Below are 24,337 nucleotides of genomic sequence, written 5' to 3' on the forward strand. Positions count from 1 at the left end.
TAAAAAGCTGTGGTACATTGCACATGGAATACTATGCAGCTATAAAAAAGAAAGACCTCTTACTCTTTGAAATAACATGGCCCTAGCCAGTTTGGCTCAGTGGATAGAGCGTCAGACTGTAGACTGAAAGGTGCCAGGTTCGATTCCGGTCAAGGGCACATGCCTGGGTTGCTGGCTCAATCCTCAGTAGGGGGCGTGCAGGAGGCAGCGGATCAATGATTCTTTCTCATCACTGATGTTTCTATCTCCCTCTCCCTTCCTCTCTGAAATCAATAAAAATATATTTAGAAAAAAGAAACAACATAAAGGAACCTGGAAAGTATTATGCTAAGCGAAATAAGTCCATCAGAGAAAGACAAATATCACATGATTGCCCTTATATGTGGAATCTAATGAACAAAACAAACTGACAAAATAGATCCAGAGACATGGAAGCATGCAACGGAAGGAAGATTCTCACAGGGAAGGAGGGCAGGGGTGGGAAGGGATTAACCAAATAACTTATATGCATATATTCAAAACCCATGGCCTGGCCAGCATGGCTCAGTGGTTGAGCATCAACCTATGAACCAAGAGGTTGTAGTTCAATTCCTGGTCAGGGCACATGCCCGAGTTGCAGGCTCAATCCCCAGTGTGGAGCATGCAGGACGCAGCCAATCTGATTCTCTCTCATCATTGATGTTTCTATCTCTCTCTCCCTCTCCCTTCTCTCTGAAATCAATAAAATTTTTAAAAAATAAAGAAATAAAAAATATGGACACAGACAACAGTGTGGTGAAGGCCTAAGGAGGAGAGGGAGTGGGGAGGAGGGGGTCAATGGAAGAAAAAAGGGGACATCTGTAATACTTTCAACAATAAAGATAAATTTAAAAAATAAATAAAATTACTCATTAGAGTAGCAAAATATCAATTAAAAAAGATCATTTTTTTTACCTACAAACTAAAAATTTTTAAATTATAATAAGATGCACCGATGAGGTATTAAATAATTAGTCACTCATACAGTAGTGGCAGTAATACAAATTAGTTCACATTTATGAAGGAGACAATTTGACAATTAAGTATTAAGAGCATCAAGTCATGCTTATATTTAGCCCAGCAATCTAATTCTAGGAATAAATCCTAAAGAAATAATTAATGATGCAAGCAAAGATTTAGCTACAATGATGTTCAGTACTGAGTTTCTATTAACAAAATACTAAAACAACCTAGACCAACAAAAAAGGGTTATTAATTTTTCCTATATGCCTATAATGGAATAGTGTAAAGCCTTTAAGAGTGTAAAATCATATTAAGAATGGGAAAATGATCATAAGAGATTAAGGGAAAACAGATTATTAACAGTGTATACTAGTATACTGAAGAGTGTCCCCCAAAATTCACATCCACCCAAACCTCAGAACATAACCTTATTTGGAAACAGTCTTTACAGATGTAATTAGTAACAAGGTCATACTAGATTGGGTTGGGCTCTAAATCCCACTGACTGGTGTCCTTCGAAGGAGTAGGAGATCTGGAGACACACAAAGGAAGAAGGTCACGTGGCTACTGAGGCAGAGATTATGAAGTATGCAGCTACAGGCCTTGGGACACCAAGAAATGCCAGGAGCCATAGGAGCTAGGAGGTAATGAAGGTTTCTTCCCTAGGTCCTTCAGAGGGAGCATGACCCGTTGATGCCTTGATCTCAAATTTCTAGCCTCCAGAACTCTAAGAAAATAAATTTGTTTCACGCCACCCAGTTTGTTGGAATTTGTTATGGCAGCCCTAGAAACCAGTGTGTAAAACACACACACACACACACACACACACACACACACACACACACTAGTTTAAGATATAGATCAAGCCGAGACCGGTTTGGCTCAGTGGATAGAGCGTTGGCCTGCGGACTGAGAGATCCCAGGTTCGATTCCGGTCAAGGGCATGTACATCGGTTGCGGGCAAATCCCCGGTGGGGGGGTGTGCAGGAGGCAGCTGGTCGATGTTTCTCTCTCATCGATGTTTCTAGCTCTCTATCCCTCTCCCTTCCTCTCTTTAAAAAATCAATAAAATATATTAAAAAAAAAAAAGATATAGATCAAAAAGTTAAAATTGTTTATCTCTCAGTCCTGTGAGTATGATTTATTTTTGTTTTCTTTTTGCTTATTGGCACTTTTAACTTAACTATTTTATTTATGACAGTTTTATTACGACATAAATCCTTTTATAGATATTTTTAAATTTGAAAAAATGTAAAAAGGCACTCATTCCCAGTTATAGTTATATGCAAACCCAATTATTCAGCCAGTTATTCCCATTCTTTCAAAGCCTGTTATTAAAGTATTAAAAAAAATTAAAAAGCAAAATTTACTTTACAAAATAAATGCTAATGACAAAGCACATTAGAAGGACATCTTGTATCATTCAATCAATCATTAATAGGTTCTTGCTCCACAATAGGCTGTGAATCACTGCCCTCAAGCATAATAATTCAAGTGTGAACCCTCAGAAACACTTTATAGATCTACAGCTCAAACATCGTAAGAAAACACAACTGTTCATTTTTTAAAATGAGTCTTTTAGTAAATTCAGTGGGGATGCATTCCATATTTGGAATAAACTGTCACCCCTGCCCCCAAGATATATATATTAACTTTGGCAAATCATTACAAAAACCACTTACAATATTAATTGCCCTTCCAACAAGTGAAAAATTAGTTTCATCTGCACAAGAGATTTAATAAAGAGTTACATCTCTTCAGTGAATTTCAGTCTTGTTGCATTTTGGGTCTCTAAAAAGTTCAACTTACCTGACAATATCTCTAGTAAGTAAATTCAGATGAGCAAATTACTAGGTAGCTTACTTAACACACTTTGCTCTTAACACAGCAAAACAAAGTTTTAATAATTATATGTAATTACTGGATGACAGCCTGTTGTTTAATACAATGAAGAAATTCTACTGTATTTGAAGAGACCAAAGTCCACCTCTACATTGTTGATTAAAAAGCATCTATTTGATCAGGATATCTAAATACCTTGACAACTAATTTCCCTTCCTACTGAAGCAAAGGATGTACAAGGACCATGGTACCCACTACTCTGAACAGAAAAATACAATTACTCAAATTGCAATACCATTGTGCATATATACGTATACATATGCACAGAAAATTCTCTATGTATGTGTGTGTGTGTGTGTGTGTGTGTGTGTACATATCTACGTAGAATTCTATAGACATGGAAATTCTCTAAAAGGTACAAAAGAAATAGTAGTGGCTATATCTGGAAAGCAGAGAGGATTTTTGCTTTTCACTTTTTATCTAAAGACTGCAAATTAGTGGCCCAAGCACCATATCCTACCTATGTGTGTTGCTTTATTTTGGCCCACATAGAGTTTTATAAATATTTAAATTAGTTGTCAAAATCTGAAAATCAGAAAATTTCCCATAAAAATCTGAATTTCTCACTCTTGGGTGGGGGTGGGGGGAATCTGTAAGAACACTGGGCCCCCATTCCAGCATGGCAGCATTTGACATAAGGCAAGAATCAGGTATCCTCTTTAAAAAAGGCAAGTGCTTTCAGTTCACACACACTTTGATTATTCATGTTCCCCACCTGGCAACTATAGGCTTTTTATTTTATTTTTTGTTTTATTTTTAATATATTTTTATTGATTTCAGAGAGGGAAGAAGGGAGGAGAGAGAGAGAGAGAGGGAGAGAGAGAGAGAGAGAGAGAGAGAGAGAGAGAGAGAGAGAGAGAGAGAGAAACATCAATGATGAGAGAGAATCATTGATGGGCCGCCTTTCCTGCACACCCCCTACTGGGGATCGATCCTGCAACCCAGGCCTGTGCCCTTGGCCGGAATCGAGCCTGGGACCCTTCAGTCCACAGGCCAACGCTCTATCTACTGAGCCAAACCGGCTAGGGCAACTATAGACATTTTAGATTGAAACCCCTGTTTAGAACCTTCTAAACTGTTTAAACTTATTATGTGCTTATATTACTCTTTAAAGTTTTTCCTCAATGAAAAACACTGGCAAAGATCAAAGAGAACTTTAGAGAGTTTGCAAAATATTATTCTCCATTCACATCTAAATAACTAAATGATACCTAATTTGAATAAATTTTCTCATAAACTGACTTACAAAGAGTATGCAGTACAAGAAAATATGCCTGGAAAGGTTGGTAGATAAGGTGGGGCAAATCTTTACAGGACTCAAATTGCTTCCAGAAATAATATTCTTATTGTTACTTATATATTAATTCCCTTTCAAGTCATGTAGAAATTATTAGCAACATTTAAATCTCATGCTCAAACCTACAAACAAAAAAGCCTGAAAAGGAGCTTAGTTTGTAGGACTTTGTTTCTTTTAACAGCACTATACTTGAACATTTCCATTAAAATGAAGCCTTTACTCCCATCTCTTCATTCATGACCTCAAGAAATATTTGCTGAGCATCTACTATATACAAAGCATTGCATCAGATGCTTAGGGAGAAGGCTGTTAAGGGGTGTGTATTGCAAATGATGTTACAAAAAGCAATAGTATTTCATGAGACATAAAGAGAGGAAAAAGCAGCATTCTAGATAAAAGAAAAAAGTTTTAAATTGGGGAAAGGAAAAGTATGTATCTGGAAATGAGCAGCAGACCAGTTTGAATGGGGCACAAAAAAAGAGGAGTTCAGCACAAAGACATGACAGAAAGGTAGAGGCAGACAAGCTGGAATCAATCTTTAGAGGACCCTGAATGGCAAGCTAAAGCTCTCTGCTCTCTCTCTGGTACACACACTGTTTAAAGATTGCTGAGAAAATAAGGACCCAGCTCAAAGCTGTGACTTAGAAAGATTGATCTGGTAGTAATATGTCCATAAAATGGACTAGAAGCAAGAAAGCCTGGTGGAGAAAACCAATATGAAACTATTCCTATGTTACGTTACCCTGTTTGAGTAGTAACACAATCTACAAACTAAAGTGGTGGCAGAAGGAATGGAAAAAAGAAACAGTTGGGAGGTGCACTGCAGAGTGGAAATGAACTGGGTTTGGCAAATGATCTGGGGTGTCCAGGAAAAAGAGGGCATTGGAAATAACTCAGTTCAAGCCTAATGCTTGGGGGAACATTGAAGCTATTAAGAGAACAGGGAAAAGTCAGAAGAAAAGCTGGTTGGGGATGGGTAAGAGGATAAACTGACCTTTTAAACACATTTAGTTTGGGGTGCCTAACAGGCCAGCTGGAAGTTTTTCCTCCCCATTAGTCAATCTGCACTCTTTTCTGGCCCAAGTTTTAGTGATAGCTAAAGAGAGTAAAATATACATGTAATACAAGTAAAGAATATTTTTAATGTAGAGTTAATGAGAAGCCTGTCCCAGAGCATATAACATGACAAAAATTTAAACTCTATAGAATGAAGTTGAACTCCTACCTCACAACATATACAAAAATTAACTCAAAATGAATCAATGACCTAAATATAAGAACAAAAAACATTAAACTCGTAGAGTAAAACATAGGTAAATCTTCATAATCTTAGATTGGCAATGGATTATTAGATATAATACCAAAAGCACAAGCAACAACAAAAAATTAGATAAATTGGACCTCATCAAAATTAAAAAGATTTGTGTATTAAAGGACGTTACCAAGAAAATGAAAGACACCTATTGAATGGGAGAAAATATCTGCAAATCACATATAAGAGTCTAGTATACAGAATATATAAAAAACTCTTACAACAAAAAGACAACCCAGTGTTTAAAAAAGCAATGGACTTGAATAGACATTCTTCAAAGAAGATATATAAATGGCCAACAAGTATATGAAAAGACATTAATACCATTGGTAATTAGAGAAATGCCAATCAAATTCACAATGAGGTACCATTTCATACCCATTAGAATGGCTGTAATTAAAAAAAGGAAAATAAGTGTTGATAAGGGTGTGGAAAAACCCTCCTACATTGCTAGGGGGAATGTAAAATGATTCAGTCACTGTGGAAAAGTTTGGTGGTTCCTCAAAAGTTAAACATAGAATTACCATAAGACCCAACAACTCAACTGTTAGGTATATACCCAAAAGAACTGAAAACAGGCACTTAAAGAAATACATGTACACACATGCTCACAGCAGCACTATACACAATAGCCAAAGGGTGGAAATGGCTTAAGTGTTCACCAATATATGAATGGGCCAATTGTGGTATAACCACACACTGGAATATTGTTCACCAATAAAAAGGAATGAAGTACTGCCTAGCCAGTTTTGCTCAGTGGATAGAGCATCGGCCTGCAGACCGAAGGGTCCTGGTTTCGATTCCAGTCAAGGGCATTGGTTGCAGGCTCCTCCCCGGCCCAGGCCCTGGTAGGGGCACATGCAGGAGGCAACCAATCGATGTGTTTCTCTCATCGATGTTTCTCTCTGTCTTTCCCTCTCTCCCACTCTCTCTGAAAACCAATGGAAAAATATCCTTGGGTGAGGATTAAAAAAAAAGAATGTCCAAAGCAAGAACTCCAAACCTTAAAAATGTAATAGAATGTACAACACTCTAACACTGAATGTCATACAATCCTAAAACTGCTGCTTGGCACACATTTTTTTTTTAAATATATATATATTTCATTGATTTTTACAGAGAGGAAGGGAGAGGGATAGAGAGAGTCAGAAACATTGATGAGAGAGAAATATCAATCAGCTTTGGCACACATTTTTTAAGAAAACTAGTATTAATATCAAGTTTTGTCTGTCATAAAGGGACTTTTCCTAGATTAACACATTTAACCCAGAGAGTAAATCAGAAACTCATTTAGCATTGCAGGTGACTGAGAAATGGATTAAGACCAAGCAGGGGAGGCACTGTGAGATGATTTACTACATTTTCACATCTAGATTCTGATTTAACTTTATTTGATTTGATTTATTTTCTTGCCTTTGACAATGCTGAGATAGTCAACAGGTCACTGTTTTACAAAAATGTTTTCCCAAGTTAGTTTTCTAGAAAATACCTGTTCCATCCATGACGGGCACAGATATATAGTATTCCACAAAATACTGGTTCCTAAAGATACCTGGAGGCAACCTAAGATATTGCAACACTCAAACTGCAAAACCCTAGCCTAATGGCTAGGAGGGAGAGAAACAGTCGATGTCTATGTTCTAGTGAAAGATATTTTACTTATACTGAGAAATAAGGCCAGTACTAACTCCTAAGCTAATGTCCTCTAAAAACCTAGAAGCATTACCTGTATTTGCCTCTTGTCATAAATGCTAAAGTACAACTCACTTTAAAAAACATAACAGAGCCAGAAAGAACCAAGATGGCGACGTAGGTAAAAGGTGGTACTTGCCACCTCCCACAATCACATCAAAATTACAAACTAAAATACAGAACAACCATCGTTCAGAACCACCTGAAATCTGGCTGAATGGAAACCTTGCAACTAGAGAAGTAAAGAAGAAAGCACACTGAGACTGGTAGGAGGGGCAGAGGCACAGAACCGCTTGGTCCATCACTCACATTTGGCATTTTTTTAATCAGGAGGGATATCTCAACTGCAGAGGCCTCCACTGTGAAGCAATGGGTGCCAGCCCCACACCAGACCTCTCAGCCCAAGGTTCCAGTGCTGGGAAGAGAAGTACCCATAACTTTGGGCTGTAAAAACCAGCAGAGATTGTGGGTGAGTGCACAGAGGCTACTGGAGTCTCAGGCAGTTCCTCTTAAAGGGCCGGTAAACAAACTTACACAGTCCCACTCCCTCTGAGCTCTAGTGCTGGGTGGCTTTGGGAGAATCAGGAACATATGAGGAGGAACTACTGGATTGTCTGGCACCAGGGCAGGAACTCAGGGGTGGTATTCTCCCAGACGGGGGTGCTCACAAGGGTCACTGTTCCTGTGCTGGGACCTCCCCCATTCACAGAGCTCACTGGCAGCCATATCTGAGTTTCCATCAGCATATCTCACACTGTTCACTCTGCCCTGGTGATTCCCTGAGACCCAGACCCACTAACTTGCAGCACCACCCAAGCTGTTTGCAGCTGCTTTTCCATATGAATGGCCTGTCCTGGCTCAGGCTTCAGACTTTCCTACAATCAAACAAGCAGCAGCTGGCAGCAGTGTGTCCCAACCTATCAATAAGAGGCCCATGACCTGGCACCAGCACCAGCCTGCCTTACTTCACAGCTGGGCATCGCCTGGGCACTTCCTAGCCCAATACAAGTAGCAGACATCTGCAGATCTCTCTGTAACTCCTGCCAGGTGGCCCCAGAGCCAGTACACCTGCTGGACAACTTCAGACCAACTGGATTACAATTCTACACATCTGCACATGACACATGCAGGGGGCAGACTGAGTGAGCACCAAAACCCCACTGAAGCAAGTCCTGCTCCAAGAGGGTGTCTCCTACACAATAGCTCTTCCACTATAGTCACAGCTGGTCCTCACAGTCAATTGGCTTGGAGGTCAACTCCCAGTGACGCCAACAGCAATCAAGGCTCAACTACAACAAGACTGTGCACACAGCCCACACAGAGGCACACCTCGAGTGCCCAGCTCAGGTGACTGGGGAAGCTGAGCCACTGGACCACACCAAGGCCAATCTACCAATTCCAGGAGACATAATAGCTCTACCTAATACAAAGAAACAAACACAGGGAAGCCGCCAAAATGCAGACAAAGAAACATGTCACAGATGAAAGAACAAAAGAAATCTCCAGGGGAAAAAAACAACACACACACTAAATGAAATGGAAGCAAGCAAACTACTCGATACAGAGTTCAAGGTTGCTCAAGGATCTTAATGAGAGCTTCAAGGGACTTAGTGAGACTTACAAGAATATTAGTGAGAATGTCAAAGACATGAAAAAGAACCAGTTAGAAAGTAAGCATACACTAACTGAAACAAGCATGTCAAACTCGTGACAGGTGGGCCACATGCTGTGAGTTTGACAAGCTTGAACTGAAATGAATAATTTATAGGGATTCAACAGTAGAGTAGAGGATTCCAAGAATCAAATCAACGACTTGGAATATGAGGAAGCAAAAAACACCCAATCAGAAGAGAAAAAAGAATCCAAAAATATGAAGATAGTGTAAGGAGCCTCTGGGACAACTTCAAGCGTTCCAACATCCAAATTATGGGGGTGCCAGAAGAAGAAAAAGAGCAAGATATTGAAAAGCTATTAGAAGAATGATGACAGAAAACTTCCACTACCTGGTAAAAGAAACAGACTTACAAATCCAGGAAGTTAGAGTCCCAAACAAGAGGAACACAAAGAGGCCCACCCCAAGACACATCATAATTAAAATGATAAGGGTTAAAGACAAAGAGAGAATCTTAAAAGCAGCATGAGAAAAGCAGTTAGTTACCTACAAGGGAGTGCCCATACGACTGTCAGCTGATTGCTCAACAGAAACTTTGCAGGCCAGACGGGAGTGGCAAGAAATAAAGTGATGAATAACAAGGACCTACAACCAAGATTACTCTACCCAGCAAAGCTATCATTTAGAATTGAAGGTCAGATAAAGAGCTTCACTGACAAGAAAAAGCTAAAGGAGTTCATCACTACCAAACCAGTATTACATGAAATGTTGAAGGGTATTCTTTAAGAAGAGGAAGAAGTTCAAAAATATGAACAACAAAATAGCTACAAATACATACCTATCAACAATTGAATCTAAAAATAAAAACAAACGAATAAGAAATCTAATTAACAGAATAATCTGGTGAATAAAGTAGAATCAGCGGCATGGAAATGGAACAGACTGACGATTCTCAGAGGGAAGGGGGGTGGGGAGTAGGAAGAGATTAAACAAAGATCATATATGCATGTATGCATTACCTATGGACACAGACAATAGGGTAGTGAAGGCCTGGGGCTGTGTGGGAACTGGGTGAAAGGGGGCAATGAGAGGCAAGAGGGGGGACATCTGTATTACTCTCAACAACAAAGATTTAAAAAAAAAAAAAAAAAAGCCCTAACCAGTTTGGCTCAGTGGATAGAGAGTTGGCCTGCAGACCCAAGGGTCCTGGGTTCTATTCTGGTCAAGGGCACGTACCTAGGTTGCAGGCTCCTCACCGGCCCAGGCCCTGGTTGGGTGCATGCAGGAGGCAACCAACTGACGTGTTTCTCTCACATCAATATTTCTCTCTATCTTTCCCTCTCTTCCTCTCTCTCTAAAAAAAAAAAAATCAATGGAAAAATATCCTTGGTTGAGGATTTAAAAAAGAAGAAAGAAAAACATAACAGAGCCCTGGCTGGGTACCTCAATTGGTTAGTGTCATCCCGGTAAGTCAAGGTTTCATGTTCAATCTCTCATCAGGGCACATACAAGAAATAATCAATGAATGCACAACAAAGCAACATTCTTCCACTATCTCTAAAGTCAATAAACAATCTAAAAAACATAACAGAGACAATTGATTTTGAAGGCCAGAAGAAAATTTAAAAAAAAAATTTTTTTAATATATTTTCATTGACTTCAGAGAGGAAGGAAGAGGGAGAGACAGACAGAAACATCAATGATGAGAGAGAATCACTGATCGGCCACCTCCCACACGCCCCCCACCAGGAATAGAGCCAGCAACCCCCACATGCACCCCTGACTGGAACAGAACCCGGAACCCCTGAGTCCGCAGGCTGACACTCCATCCCCTGAGCCAAAACAACTAGGGCTTGGTTACATTACTTAACAATGAACTGTACACTTAAAATTGGTTAGAATAATATTTTGTTATGTATATTTTACCACAACTTTTTAAAAATCATATGTAAACTCTCCTCTGACTCCTGTTAGTCACCTCTGAAAAAAATATATAAATGTATTAGACTACCTTCAAGGATGAGAAACCATTAAATTGAATGTGTTTAAATTACAAATGGTTGGAAACTTTTAGTGATTTGAATAGAAGCTTTCTAGCCCCTTAAGGGTAATGATCATTAGATAGTCTCCATCTCTAAAGTGGATATAAGCAAATTAAAAAAAAGCTTAAATTGTAGTAAGAGAGACTTAAGTTTTGACATAATTCTAATTAGAAAAGTAATTAAACATTATGATATCATACAAATTTCTGCCCTCAGAGACATAAGAATAAGCTCTCTTGGAAGGGTTATATGCAATTCTGCAGGGAAAACTGAAATGAACTACAGAAGCTCTTAAACCAACTTCCAATTTTAGAAATCCAGGTTCTATATTCACAGCCCAATAGTATCACTGCAAGATATCCCACCTACAGAGTGGGGGGAGGTAGAAGAGGGTGGGGGATAAATGGTGATGAAAAGAGACTTGACTTAGGGTGTCGAATACACAAGATACAGATGATGTATTATAGAATTATACACTTGAAACCTATATAATTTTATTAACCAATAAATTCAATAAAAAATATTCCAGCTATAGAAAGATTATATACTAATCTACAAGTCATTTCACTTTGGCTTCAGATACTGTTTATTCACTACACCATTTATTCATTTTATGCACTCATAAATTGGGAATTGAAAATTGACTACTTTTGTTAGAGGCAATTCCACCCATTCCCAGCAGCATGGCTGTCAGCTCAAATATAAACACTACAAAAATGCTTAAACTGAAATGATACTTGGTTCTAAAATAAATAAAGAGAAATATCTACATAATGCACACCTAACCTAAGAATAAGCCAAAAAAAAAAAAATCTGTGCTTACAGGGTAGAAAATTAATAAGGCCAAAACATTCCATTTAAACCAGTTTTTCAACAGCTTCTTAGAAAGTTGTTACAAACAAACAAACATCTTATTTTGGAAAACAAAAATAGTCTTTCCAACTCATTTTAGGAGACTCATAACCTTCATTTAAAAAAAAAAATTTTTAATTCTCACCCGAGGATATGTTTTCCATTTATTTTTTAGAGAGGAAGGGAGAGAAAAAGATAAACATCCCCAACCAGGGATCAACAGGCAACATGTTTTGTTTTTTTGTTTTTTTGTGGGGGGTTTTTTGTTAATCTTCACCGGAAGATCTCTTTCCATTGATTTTTAGAGAAAGTAGAAGAGGCAGGGAGAGAGAGAAACATTAATGTGAGAGAGCCACATCGATTGGTTGCCTCCCACAGGCGTTCTGACCAGGGCTGGGGATTGAGCCTGCAACCTGCAACTGAGGTACATGCCCTTGACTAGAATGGAACCCTCGATCCTTTAGTCCAAGCGACGAGGCTCTATCCACTGAGCCAAAATGCTAGGGCAACCGGCACCATTTATGGTGTATGGATGACTCTCCAACCCAGACACCCAGCCAGGGCTTAAAATACTTTTTAATTTTCTGCATTATTTTTTAACAGTCATCAGACAACTGACTGGTGGTTATTTATTACAACCAGAAGCAGGCACTTATGAAGTCACAGGAAGGTTAATTATCCTAAACCCAACAGGTTAACTACAGCAGTTTGAGAGCTATTCTGCCAACCTGTATTAGGCCATCTCAACAGGTCCCAGGTTAGACATTAAATGACACTTAAAACAATAAATTTCTAGATTCTAGAGATTTACTTAAACAACAAGTTTTTTAACAAGTATGCATCCATGCATGTATTTTTTAACTAGATTTTGTTAATTATGACAGGTATTTGTTTAAAACAAAAGTCTAACAAGACAGGGTTAGCCAGGTCAACATAGGAATCAAAAACACAATATTAGATTATTGAGCTAACTGCTTTCATTAGAAAAGAATAACAAGCCTCACTGCTATCAGTTCACAAATGATTTTTCATTTTATAATCAAAGAAAATAAAAAACATGACTTCTTCAACCAAAAAATAATGTGGCTTAAAACTAAGTTATCACTTAACTGCCTGGATTCCTAAGAAGTTATTGACATCTAACTGCTTTAAAACCAGAATACACTTTTTTAATGGCTCACTCCTTTGTTCATACCTATTTTATACAGAGATAACATCTTATCAGAATATATGCCACTGTGTCTTTGAACCTAATAACTTTTCTAAAAATTCAAATAAAATTTTATCATGCAACTATGATTTATGTTGTTGTTTTTTTCTCATCCACACTGGGCCTCATCATTCACAACACTTAAAAACAAACAATCCTAGTTGTTAAACACACACACACACACACACACACACCTCAAGCATATAAAATTCATTACACTGGTTCTGTAGCCATAGTAATTGTGCTAATAAATACTGACTCTAAAGAACTAAAAACTAATTTATTAGAGCAGGGTTTGACTCACAAGGGGGTGGGGAGAAATAATGGTCCTCCCCTACCAAACTGGCAGCAACAATATGCCAAGTTTCCTATGCTGAACTAGTGTAAACAAGGAAGAAAAAGAGCCTGGTGGGAAAGAAGGCAGGCAAGAGAACAACCCTCCTCAAGATAGCTTTATTTCTAAATTTCATCAGTGTAATAATACCTCTTAGTGTTTTCAGTAATCCCTGTCACTCTATTTAAACACCATAGGTTGGTGTTTAGAAAAGTATTGGAGGTTAGAGTCCCTGCTTGAGATCACCCTAGATATAAAAGATACAAGTGGTGCTGACAAATGCTTCTTTAATTCTAAAGACTAGCTCCTGCATTCAGTGCCTCAGAGTTTTCTAAACATTTTAAAAATGCAATCCCACTCTTGCTATAACAATCAACTTTAAAGCTAAAATAACAGAACTGACCAATGATGCTGCACAGAAGAAAAAAAAAATTCACACATCCCCTTTGCAGTCACAACTACAAGGTTCCCATCATTAGTAAAATGAGCATCTTTCAGGATAGTCCTAGATGAGGAATGGGATAAAGACTAGGCTTACAGCCTCTTTTTTTTTTTTTTTTCTGGCCGTGCCTGAGGCATTTAGTGGGCATGGGATAAAGGGGAGGCTAGTTGTACAAGTGATGCCAAAAGAAACAAGATTCCACATGTCAGGGGACTGCCCAACACAGAGAGCAAAGGGCATTCATTCCCTGGCTTTTTGACCAAAGAAAGATGAGTTGCTTTACCTAAAATCTTTTCAAAGGAAGTCTAATGGCCTCCACTTTCTCACTCTCCCCGAGTGAACCCAACAATCCCTCCTCAGAGAACAGGAGGAAGCCTTGCTTATCAAAAACAGCAAGTGCTACGTCCAAAGCCAAGAAACTCTCCTTTAGTCTAAGTGCCATGGTCTTCTGCCCCAATTTCAGTCTTCTACAAGGAAACTCCAAGCAAAAAACACTTGGTTCCCAACCTGAGCCAAGTTCTCCGTTTTCCCAAATATCTACCCACTCAGCTTCCCTCCGATAAGCCCAGAACTCTCCATTCCAGCGTTCTGGAGCAGAGGGTCCTGGTCCCCTCAAAAGGTTCCCTTCCCCAAGATAAACTCCTTTCCTTCACTTTCCCTAGTTTTTCCCAGACACTGCCCCAGGTCTAATACTTCCAGTCCTCCATTAGCCAATCTACTCGTTACTAGTAACTAGTAGATCCCACCCCTCCCCGGCACAACTCTTCCGAAAGTCGTACACACGTACACACACAGACACATACACACCACACACATATGTTCTTCTCTACTCCTAATTCCCGAGCCCCAGGTTCCTCCACGTCCCCGGAGTTTCCCCTCATCCCTGTCTTCCTCACCCCTAACTCCACACGCGAAGCTTTTTTCCGCTCCCCAAATTCAGATTTCCTGTGCTTTCTACTCTGAGCCAACACCAAAGCCCTCTTCCTCCCAAGTCTACCTCGTCCCGCGTTCCACGGCCCCTAATACTCCACGGAACCGCAGGACCCTCCCCACAATCTCTCCCGCCCCTCCTGCTTTCCGAGGACCCCAACACTCCTCGTACGTCCTCTCGAACCTGCTCAACCCCCAAATTTCTCCCATGCCCTTAGGGTTCCCCCCCACGCCTTTCCCGCCCCGGAAAGGGGGTGCCCCTCAGAGCCCGCCCGGCCCGCCCAGCCGCGGGGCTCGGGTGTCTCTCCCCTCCCTCGGGGCCCCGAGGCCGCTGCCAACGCCGGCGCGGCGAGGCCGGCTCACCAGTTGGTCATGTCCAGGAAGAAGGCGCAGCCGGCCGGGTTGAGCTGGAAGCCGAGCAGCCGCTGGAACTCGGAGATGAGCACGTCCTTGTCGGTGGTGCCCAGACAGCTGAACTTCTGCATCAGCTCGGGGTCCAGGTCCACGTCCATGCCCTCCATGTCTGGGGCCGAACACCGCTCCCCGCCTCCTCGCGCCGAGCCGCCGCCGCGCCTTCGGGCCCGGGGACCAGGGGGGGCCGCTGCTGCCGGCGCCGCCCGCTCCTCTGAGTAGGCCCCGGGCCTCTCACCGCCTCATACGGGTAAACTCACTCAGCACTCGCGCGCTCCCCCCCTCCCACCCCCCCCTAGCCGCCGCCTCCGCCGCCGCCGCCTCTCGCTTCTCCACCGCCTCCGCCTCCACCCGCGCCGCGCCCACTGCGCAAGCGTCGCCCGCCTAGGCCCCGCCCCTTCCTCCCCGGAAGCCCGCCCCTCAGTGGCGTCACAACCCCGTGACGTCCCCCGCGTGACCTCACCGCGGTGAAGCGAGAGAGCGGGAAGTAAGGAGGAAAGGCCCCGCCCAGCGGGGGGCGGGGGGCGACTCCTGGCCTGACCTTCGCCTCGCCCCGCCCCATCCTCCAGGGGCGGAGTGAAAGCCGGGGGTTGGGGGAGAAGTTTCCGGCTCTTCGCTTAGGACAGCTCCGCCATTTTGGAGATGAGGGAACTTCTTCAAAAAGTTCCGAGAAGAGCAGAGACCATGGCAAGGTCAAGTACCGGAGAGTACCCCGGGACCCAGTCCTCCCAGCCAGGATTTTGCCCTTCGCGTTGGAAGGACTTGTTTGCATAAGTTTACAGAGCTGCTGTCCCAGAGGGATTCTGCTGTAAGCCCTTGGTTTCCCGGCCCCCTCGGTGGTGATTGCTACAGTTTATCCGTGCAGTTTCTGTTATGCAATGGTACTGGCTAGTCTGGGGAAGTAAAGAAGGCCTTGGTGTAAACATCAATCACAGGTCCAAACAAACGCCACACACAATCGGTCAAGACCAACCCTCTTAAAGATTATTAAGTCACGAGAATTTGGAATGCCTTGTTCTGTTTTTAAAATAGAAGGCAAAAGTAAATAAATAAAAATAAAATAGAAGGCAAAGCGTTACTATATATGGTACACCTACCTGATCAAGGCCCCAATTCAAGATCAAAGAATGAGAAAGGAAACATAGGAACCATCTTGTCTACCCCCTTACATTCCTTCATTCAGGAAGTGCTTTTAAACAATATTTGCCCCACACTCTGCTACAGTCAAGGGAGGGAAACGGTGAATAGGAAATGGTCTCCTGCCTTCAGGTAGCTCTCTGTTTTACAAATAAGGAAAGCGAGACCCAGAAAGCTTATATGCCTTGTCCAAAAATACAGAGCAGCAAATCTAGAACCCAGCTTTCAGATTCCTAATGGAGTATGTTTTCAATAGCAGACAGAACTAGAATGACTAGTAGTGTCTAGGGTGCTAGGAGGTTTTGGAAAGGGAAAGCATTCTACTTCCCGTCCCACTACCAAATAAGAGTGAAACATAATGGCTCTAAAAGCCTGGGTCCTGGGGTCACACACATTTGAGATTCAACTTCTCATTTTGCCAATTATTGGTAAAGTTGGTCAATCCAACTTTCTCTAGTGATTTTTCCCCTCCAATGTGAATGTCTTACAGGAAACACACCTTACAGTAAGGATATTAGAAATTCATACCATACAGTAGTTATAAACATTCTGTAAGAAACTTTTCTTGGGCCTCAGAGATCTGTGTGGAAGCTTCGATCATTGTCAGGGCCTAATTTTTGGGTGACCACAATGTTGGAATATTTCACTAATATTAAGGAAAGTTCCGTCACCCTCAGAAGTGAGCATGTATTGTCCCAATCTTATGGATAATGGAATGGGGACACAGAAAGATTTAAAAATCACAATATTAGAGCTGAAATGAACTGATACTGTCTAGTCCAACCTCCCCATTTTGCAAATGTAATTGAAACCAAGAGTAAGGAATTGATTCATCCAAGATCCCACAGCTAGTAAGGGTTCTCCAAACTTGCAGTCTAGCTCTCCACCCACTATACCCTGCTACAGTTCCCTTTATACTTTAAGTTCAATTTGGCTTTACATACAAAGTAATCAGAAATTTTGACCCAAGAACGAATTTTATGTTAGACCATAGACTTTCTAGGAAGCATTTTAACTTGCAACATCCATGGATTAAAGTTGGATTAACCAAAGATCCAAAAGAAAATGTTATTGGAACCTGAGAACCCAAGAAAAACTAAAAACTCTTGGCCAATTACTAGGGTCTTAACTCATACCTAAACAGCCCATATAATGCAAAGAGATCCTTGTATATAAGAGACCCAAATGTCTCAGAACTACAGTTCATGATGGGTATTATCTCAAAGGAATGCAACTGCTCCTCAAGTGAACTCTAAAACTGTGGGGACATTTTTGGTTCTCATGATATTGATGTGGTACCCTGGCTATTAATTCCCTGAGGACCAGATATGCTAAACATAAGTTCTTAAGAAAGTCATGCACAATAAAGAACTGTCCCACTCCTAACCACTGTGCAGAAACAGTGACCAAGGTGGCTGGCACTTTAGATATGAAGGAAGAAACACCACCACCTCCATCCCCATGGGATGGTTCTCTTGTGGGATGGGATATGAAATGGAGGAAATGAGGTGTTATCTAATCAGGAGACTCCTAGAAATGTGAGTCTGAGGAGATATTAACACTTACATTTCTATCCTGATAGCTTTGTTTTGTTTTTGTTATAAAGAGAGCCTGGAGAGGACTGATTGAGAGGCAAAGGGACAAATTGCAGAACACCACTCTAAGAAAGGAAAACTGACAGCAGTATGCCAACAGGGATTCTAGGGACCATCTCAGAAATGTCAGGGCTATGCTTGGATATGTCACTGCCTGGTTTATGCCCAAGACCAGCCAGTTTCTTTCAGAATTTCTTAGGCTGGTGATCTTTTGTAAAAAAAAATTAAACTAATTCCAGATCCCAAGACCAGGTCAGTTTCAGGGGTTCATAAGAGAGTTAAGCCAGCCTATCATTTAGCAGTGCCATCAGCATCTATGTAGGCACCAAGGGCAAGGGCTCCTGGATCTCCATGTCCTACTTCACCAGTGTCCAGGGCTTGGCTATGGGGATGGCTGGGGGTCTGGCAGGCATAGGGGGCATCCAGAGCGAGAAGGAGCTTATGCAATGATTCAATGACCACCTGGCCTCCTACCTGGAGAGGGTGAGAAGCTGGAGGCTGATAATCAGAGACTGAAGAGCAAAATCCGGGAACCCCTGGAGCAGAAGGGACCCCAGGTCAGATATTGAAGCATTATTTCAAGACCATGAGGACCCAGGGGCTCAGATCTTTGCAAGTTCTGTGGACATGATTCTGCAGATTGACAATATCCATCTTACTGCTGATGACTTCAGAGTCAAGAATGAGACAGAGAAAAACCAAGATGGCGGCATAGGTAAAACTACAACTAAAAGACAAAATTGACATCATCCAGAACCATAGGAAAGCTGGCTAAGTGGAAATTCTACAACTAGAAGGGAAGAGAAAAGCACACTGAGACTCAGAGGAGCTGCGGAAGTAAAGTGCAGAGGTACGGAGGCACACGTGCGCAGAAAGGGCTGGCACCTGAGTACGTGGCTGGCTTTTTCAATCTGCAGGGAGACACAAGCTCCCAACTGCTCTGAACTCCAGTTCTGGGCGAGACTCTGGGGACCCAGACACATACGGGGAGAAACTGGATTGTCTGGCAGCAGGCGAAACTCGAGGGCGGCTTTCTCTCAGAGGTGCTTGCAGCGATTACTGCAGGACACTGAGACCCAAGGGCCTCTTAGGACAGGGCTGACAGGAAGCCATTGCTGTTTGCTCCACCCTGAGACTCCACCCCATCCAAGCTGTGCACAGAGGCTTTTGCATATGAATGGCCTGGTCCTTTGAAATCTAAACTTACCTAACAAATTGCAGCTGACTCAGAGAGATCCAGAACATCCAAAAGAGGGCCCAAGGCCCACAGCAGCTTGCATTGATTCACAGCCAGACCTCATCTGGGCACCTCCAAAACCCAAACAAAGAAGAGGAATCTGCAGATCTCTCTGTAGCTCCTGCGGGGTGGCCTCAGGCAGAGGCTAAATTAGCACCTCCTTGGAGATCCAAGAGCCAGTGTACCCAGTGGTCAGAGTAGGACCATCCAGATTACAACTCCTCAGATCCATAAGGGACACACTCAGGGGGCAGACTCAGTGAGCACCAAAGCCCCACTAAAGCAAGTCTTGCCTCATAAGGGTGTCTCCCATCGTAGACACAGCTGATCCTCACAGCCAATTGGCCTGGAGGTGAATTCCTCCCAGTGATACCAACAACAATCAAGGCTTAACTACAACAAGACTGTGCACGCACACACACACACACACACACACAAAAAAAAAAAAAAAGACTGTGCACACAGCCCACAAAGGGGTGCACCAAGTGTGTCCACCTCAGGTAACTGGGGAGGCTGAGCCACTGGGCCCTATAGGACACCTAGCACACAAAGCCGCTCTATCAACACAGGGAAGCAGCCAAAATGCGGAGACAAAAAGCAGGTCACAAATGAAAGAAATGGAGGAAAGCAAATGACTGGATATAAAGTTCAAAACCACGGTTATAAGGTTTTTCAAGAATTTTCTAGAAAAGGCCAATAAATTTAGTGAGACCCTCAAGAATATGAAAAAAGACCAACTAGAAATTAAGCATACACTGACTGAAATAAAAAATAATATACAGAGATCCAACAGCAGACTAGAAGATCACAAGAATCAAGTCAAAGATTTGAAATACAAAGAAGCAAAAAACACCCAACCGGAAAAGCAAAAAGAAAAAAGAATCCAAAAATATGAAGATAGTGTAAGGAGCCTCTGGGACAACTTCAAGCGTACTAACATCCGAATTATTGGGGTGCCAGAAGAAGAGAGAAAGCAAGATACTGAAAACCTATTTGAAGAAATAATGACAGAAAGCTTCCCCCACCTGGTGAAAGAAATAGACTTACAAGTCCAGGAAGCACAGAGAACCCCAAACTAAAGGAATCCAAAGAGGACCACACCAAGACACATCATAATTAAAATGCCAAGAGCAAAAGACAAAGAGAGAATATTAAAAGCAGCAAGAGAAAAACAGTTAATTACCTACAAGGGAGCACCCATACGATTGTCAGCTGATTTCTCAACAGAAACTATGCAGGCCAGACAGGAGTGGCAAGAAATATTCCAAGTGATGAATAGCAAGAACCTACAACCAAGATTACTCTACCCAGCAAAGCTATCATTCAGAATTGAAGGTCAGATAAAGAGCTTCACAGATAAGAAAAAGCTAAAGGTGTTCATCACTGCCAAACCAGTATTATATGAAATGCTGAAAGGTATTCTTTAAGAAGAGGAAGAAGAATAAAAAGGTAAAGATAAAAATTATGAACAACAAATACATATCTATCAACAAGTGAATCTAAAAATCAAGTGAATAAAAAATCTGATGAACAGAATAATCTGGTGAATATAATAGAATCAGGGGTATAGAAAGGGAGTGGACTGACAATCCTCGGGGGGGAAAGAAAGGTGGGGGGTGTGGGAAGAGACTGGACAAAAATCATACACCTTTGGATGAGGACAGTGGGGCGGGTAAGGGCATGGGGTGGGGTGGGAACCGGGAGGAAGGGAGCTATTGGGGGGGAAAAGAGGAACAACTGTAATAATCTGAACAATAAAGATTTTTAAAAAACAATAAATGAGACAGAGCTGGCCATATGCCTGTCTGTGGACAGTAACATCAGTGGCTCTGAAAGGTCACTCAGCTGCAGCTGGTGACAGAGATCAAGGCTCTCAAGGAGGAGTTGCTTTTAGTGAAGAAGAACCACGGGGAGGAAGTAAATGATCTACAAAACCAGATTTCCAACTCTGGGTTAACCATGGAGTTGGGTGCCCCCAAATCCTCAGCAAGATCATGGCAGACATCCAGGCCCAGTGTGATGAGCTGGCTCAGAAGAACCAAGAGGAGCTAGACAAGTACTGGTCCCACCAGGTTGAGGAGAGCACCACAGTGGTCGCCTCGCAGACCGCAGAGATAAGAGCTGCTGAGATGACTCTCAAGGAGCTGAGATGTATGGCTCAGTCCTTGGAGATTAGCCTGGACTTGATGAGAAATCTGAAGGCCTAGAAAAAGAAAAAGAAAAAAAAGGGGCGGGGGGGGTGGAGAAAAAAAAAAAAGGAGAGAAATCTGAAGGCCAGCTTGGCGAGCAGCTGAGGGAGGTGGAGACATACTATGCCATGCAGATGGAATAGCTCAGTGGGATCCTGCTGCTCTGGGAGTCAGAGCAGGCCCAGACCCAGACAGAAGGGCAGCGCCAAGCCCAGGAATAGGAGGCCCTGCTGAACATCAAGGTCAAGATGAAGGTTGAGAGCAACACCTACGCCGCCTGCCGGTAGAAGGGGAGGACTTGAATCATGGTGGTGCCCTGGACAACAGCCACTCCATACAATTCATCCAAAAGACCACCACCCACAGGACTGTGGACAGTAAATTGGTAGCTGAGGTAAAGGACACTGAAATTCTGAGGCATTAAAGTCAGCAGAAGTGGGACACCCCTTGGTGGGGCAGGAGGCCAGTAAAGAGTTCAGAGATCATTGCGGAAAAAAAGTAGAATGTAAAATTAGTATACTGTATGTACCGAACTATATAAAGAGGTTGGAAATACTAATAATTAAAATTATTAATACTTTTAATTTTTATACTTTTCTATATTTAAAGAAATAAATAGATAAACTTTATTTTCTTTTTTAAAAAATATGATTTTATTGATTTTAGAGAGAGAGGAGAGAGAGAGAGAGAGAGAGACAGAGAGACAGAGAGAAATATCCATGTGAGAGAGAAATGTCTATTAGTTGCTTCCCACATGCACCTGGACTGGGAACCGAACCAGACACCTCCTGGTGCACAGGACAAAGCTCAACAAATTGAGCCACACCAGCTGGGCTACAATATATCTTTAAATGATAAAAGACATGACAAAAAATAGTGTTACCTGTTAAGAGAGAATCACAAATGAGTGCAAGAGACATCTGGAAGGATATACTCCATGTTGTTAACAATGACAATCTCTGAGTATGGAAAATCATGAATATTTTTACATTGTTATCAGTATTTTGAGATTTTTAATAATCGATCACATAAGAAAACATTAAGAGACATTTCATTTTGAAGAAAAGAACATTGGGTAGCCTCGGGGCTTGTCGAACATGAGTTCATTTCAGTTCTTTACATTCCCCCTCCCATGTAATCTGCAAAACCTAGGGAGCAGTGAACAGTAAGATGAGCTGTTCAGGGGAGCAAGCAGATGTCTGCTAGCTTCCTATAAGTAAGGCTGAATTAAGGACAGAGGCCTAGAAGGAGAGCCTTCATCCTTGTGACCGCGGACAAATTACTTAGCTTCTCTCTAGATCTCAGTTTCCTCACCTCTGCATAGGAAATGCTGCAAAAAGATCACTGAAGTGGAGCAATAGAATAAATCAGAGAAGTCAGAAGATTTTCTTCTTGTCAGCCTTGAATTCTTTTCTGAATATGGAAAAATGCAAAAGGCAGGAAGTGGAACTCCCAAAGAAGTCAGGGGAGCGGGAAAAAGCTTGCAAATTCCAACCAGTACAAGCTAAAGAGAAACATGGGGCTACTGGTGAACCAAGTATACAAAGAACCTCAGGGATGGAGACCAAACGGAAGAGACCTAAGAAAGATGACAAAGCTTCCTGTCCACAAAAGATGGCACAAGCAAATAAAAGAGTAAGAGTTCACAAGAAGATACCAGTTCCTCCACTGCCCATTCACTTGCCACCAGTTAACCTGATTCACCGAGGCGTAGTGAGGGCTTGGTGCCAGCAATTGAAGCTGAGCACCAGCGGTCAGGAATGGAAACGTGAATGTGCTTACCCTACCTAGTGGTCGGCAAACTCATTAGCCAACAGAGCCAAATATCAACAGGACAACGATTGAAATTTCTTTTGAGAGCCAAATTTTTTAAACTTAAACTTCTTCTAACGCCACTTCTTCAAAATAGACTCGCCCAGGCCGTGGTATTTTGTGTAAGAGCCACACTCAAGGGGCCAAAGAGCTGCATGTGGCTCGCGAGCCGCAGTTTGCCGACCACGGACCTAACCAAAAGGATATTCCTATCACACCAGAAGAGGCAAGGATATTGACATTATCACAAAGGAAATTGAAGATGAGAAAGGGGGAAATGACTCTGGACAGTTTTGGTCTTCCAGAAGTGACTGCTCCCCTGGAGAGGCAGGGCTGCTCCTGAAGGGGGAGCTACTGCTCTCCTTGAGGGAACGGGCAATATTTTCGTGACAACTTCCACGCCAATGCTGTGTTTGTCTCCTGGAGCAGAATTGCAGCCACGACTGGGAAGACTGGGAAGATGGAGACCGAGGAGTCACCACAGGAGGCCTATGGTTACAGGTGGTGTGTGCTCCATGGACAAAGTCTCCCTGCAGACACAGAGGGTTGGGTTCAGCTACAGTTTTATGCTGGGCAAGCCTGGGTCCCTGAGAAACCAGGGCAAGTGTGTTCACTCTTCTTGGTACCTTCCTATAACTTTCCACCGCTACACCTGGAGGATAATATGTTGTGCCCCAAATGCATTCATAGGAATAAGGTATTAGCGAGAAGCTTCCAATTACAATGCCAAGAAAAAGAGTCTGGCTGTGATTGTAATTAATATGGTAGAAAGATGACTACAATCAACTCCATGGTGCCACTGACAGCAACTCCAGGCTGCTTGACACCTCCAGGCTCCCATAGTCGGGTGGGGCAAATGTTACCCCCAGACTGCGAACAGCGCCTGCTGCTTCATCTGCTGGGATACAGACAGTTATGTTTTAAAAGGGACATGCATTTCACAAACTATCATTCATTGCAGTGAAGGTGCAAAAGTCACTCACACCATCCAACAATTGCCCATCTGAAACAGAAGGGACCCCACAGCTCTTTCACGGTGGGAGCCCAAACTGAGTGTCATGGAGAAACAGGTGTGCTCCCTCGCTGGACTCCTGCCTCAGAATTCGGACTTCTCAGGGGCTTCCGCCTCCTAATTCTAAGTGTAATCACTTCAAACTGCTGACTATCTTAAGCAGTTTGAAGTGATTCCTTTTCAAAGGAAAAGCTGTTATTGTGTCCACTCCCAAAAAACACATTCTTAATATTCAAAACATTTTGTGACGTCGTTGTCTCAACTTTGGATTTCTGTGGTGTGTCTCTGGGATAAAAACACGGGGCACTTGGCCAGTATTATTTCCAGTTGCAACTGTT

General features: G+C 42.2%; 1 protein-coding gene and 2 pseudogenes across 1 annotated transcript in view; 2 read left to right on the forward strand and 1 right to left on the reverse strand.

The window, feature by feature from the left end:
• Positions 1 to 15,288, reverse strand: part of ILRUN (inflammation and lipid regulator with UBA-like and NBR1-like domains) — a 111,653-nt gene extending 96,365 nt beyond the window's left edge. Inside the window, exon 1 of the mRNA XM_008152002.3 lies at positions 14,970 to 15,288. Coding sequence (XP_008150224.1) covers positions 14,970 to 15,127 — 158 coding nt within the window. The 5' untranslated portion in view covers positions 15,128 to 15,288. The remainder of the gene's footprint in view (positions 1 to 14,969) is intronic.
• A 2,812-nt stretch (positions 15,289 to 18,100) lies between these two features.
• LOC103295590 (keratin, type I cytoskeletal 18-like) lies at positions 18,101 to 21,659 on the forward strand (annotated as a pseudogene).
• A 935-nt stretch (positions 21,660 to 22,594) lies between these two features.
• On the forward strand, positions 22,595 to 23,747 carry LOC103295589 (developmental pluripotency-associated protein 4-like; annotated as a pseudogene).
• Positions 23,748 to 24,337: the final 590 nt, after the last annotated feature.

This window comes from Eptesicus fuscus, chromosome 10 (genome assembly GCF_027574615.1).
Source record: "Eptesicus fuscus isolate TK198812 chromosome 10, DD_ASM_mEF_20220401, whole genome shotgun sequence".
Taxonomy (NCBI): domain Eukaryota; kingdom Metazoa; phylum Chordata; class Mammalia; order Chiroptera; family Vespertilionidae; genus Eptesicus; species Eptesicus fuscus.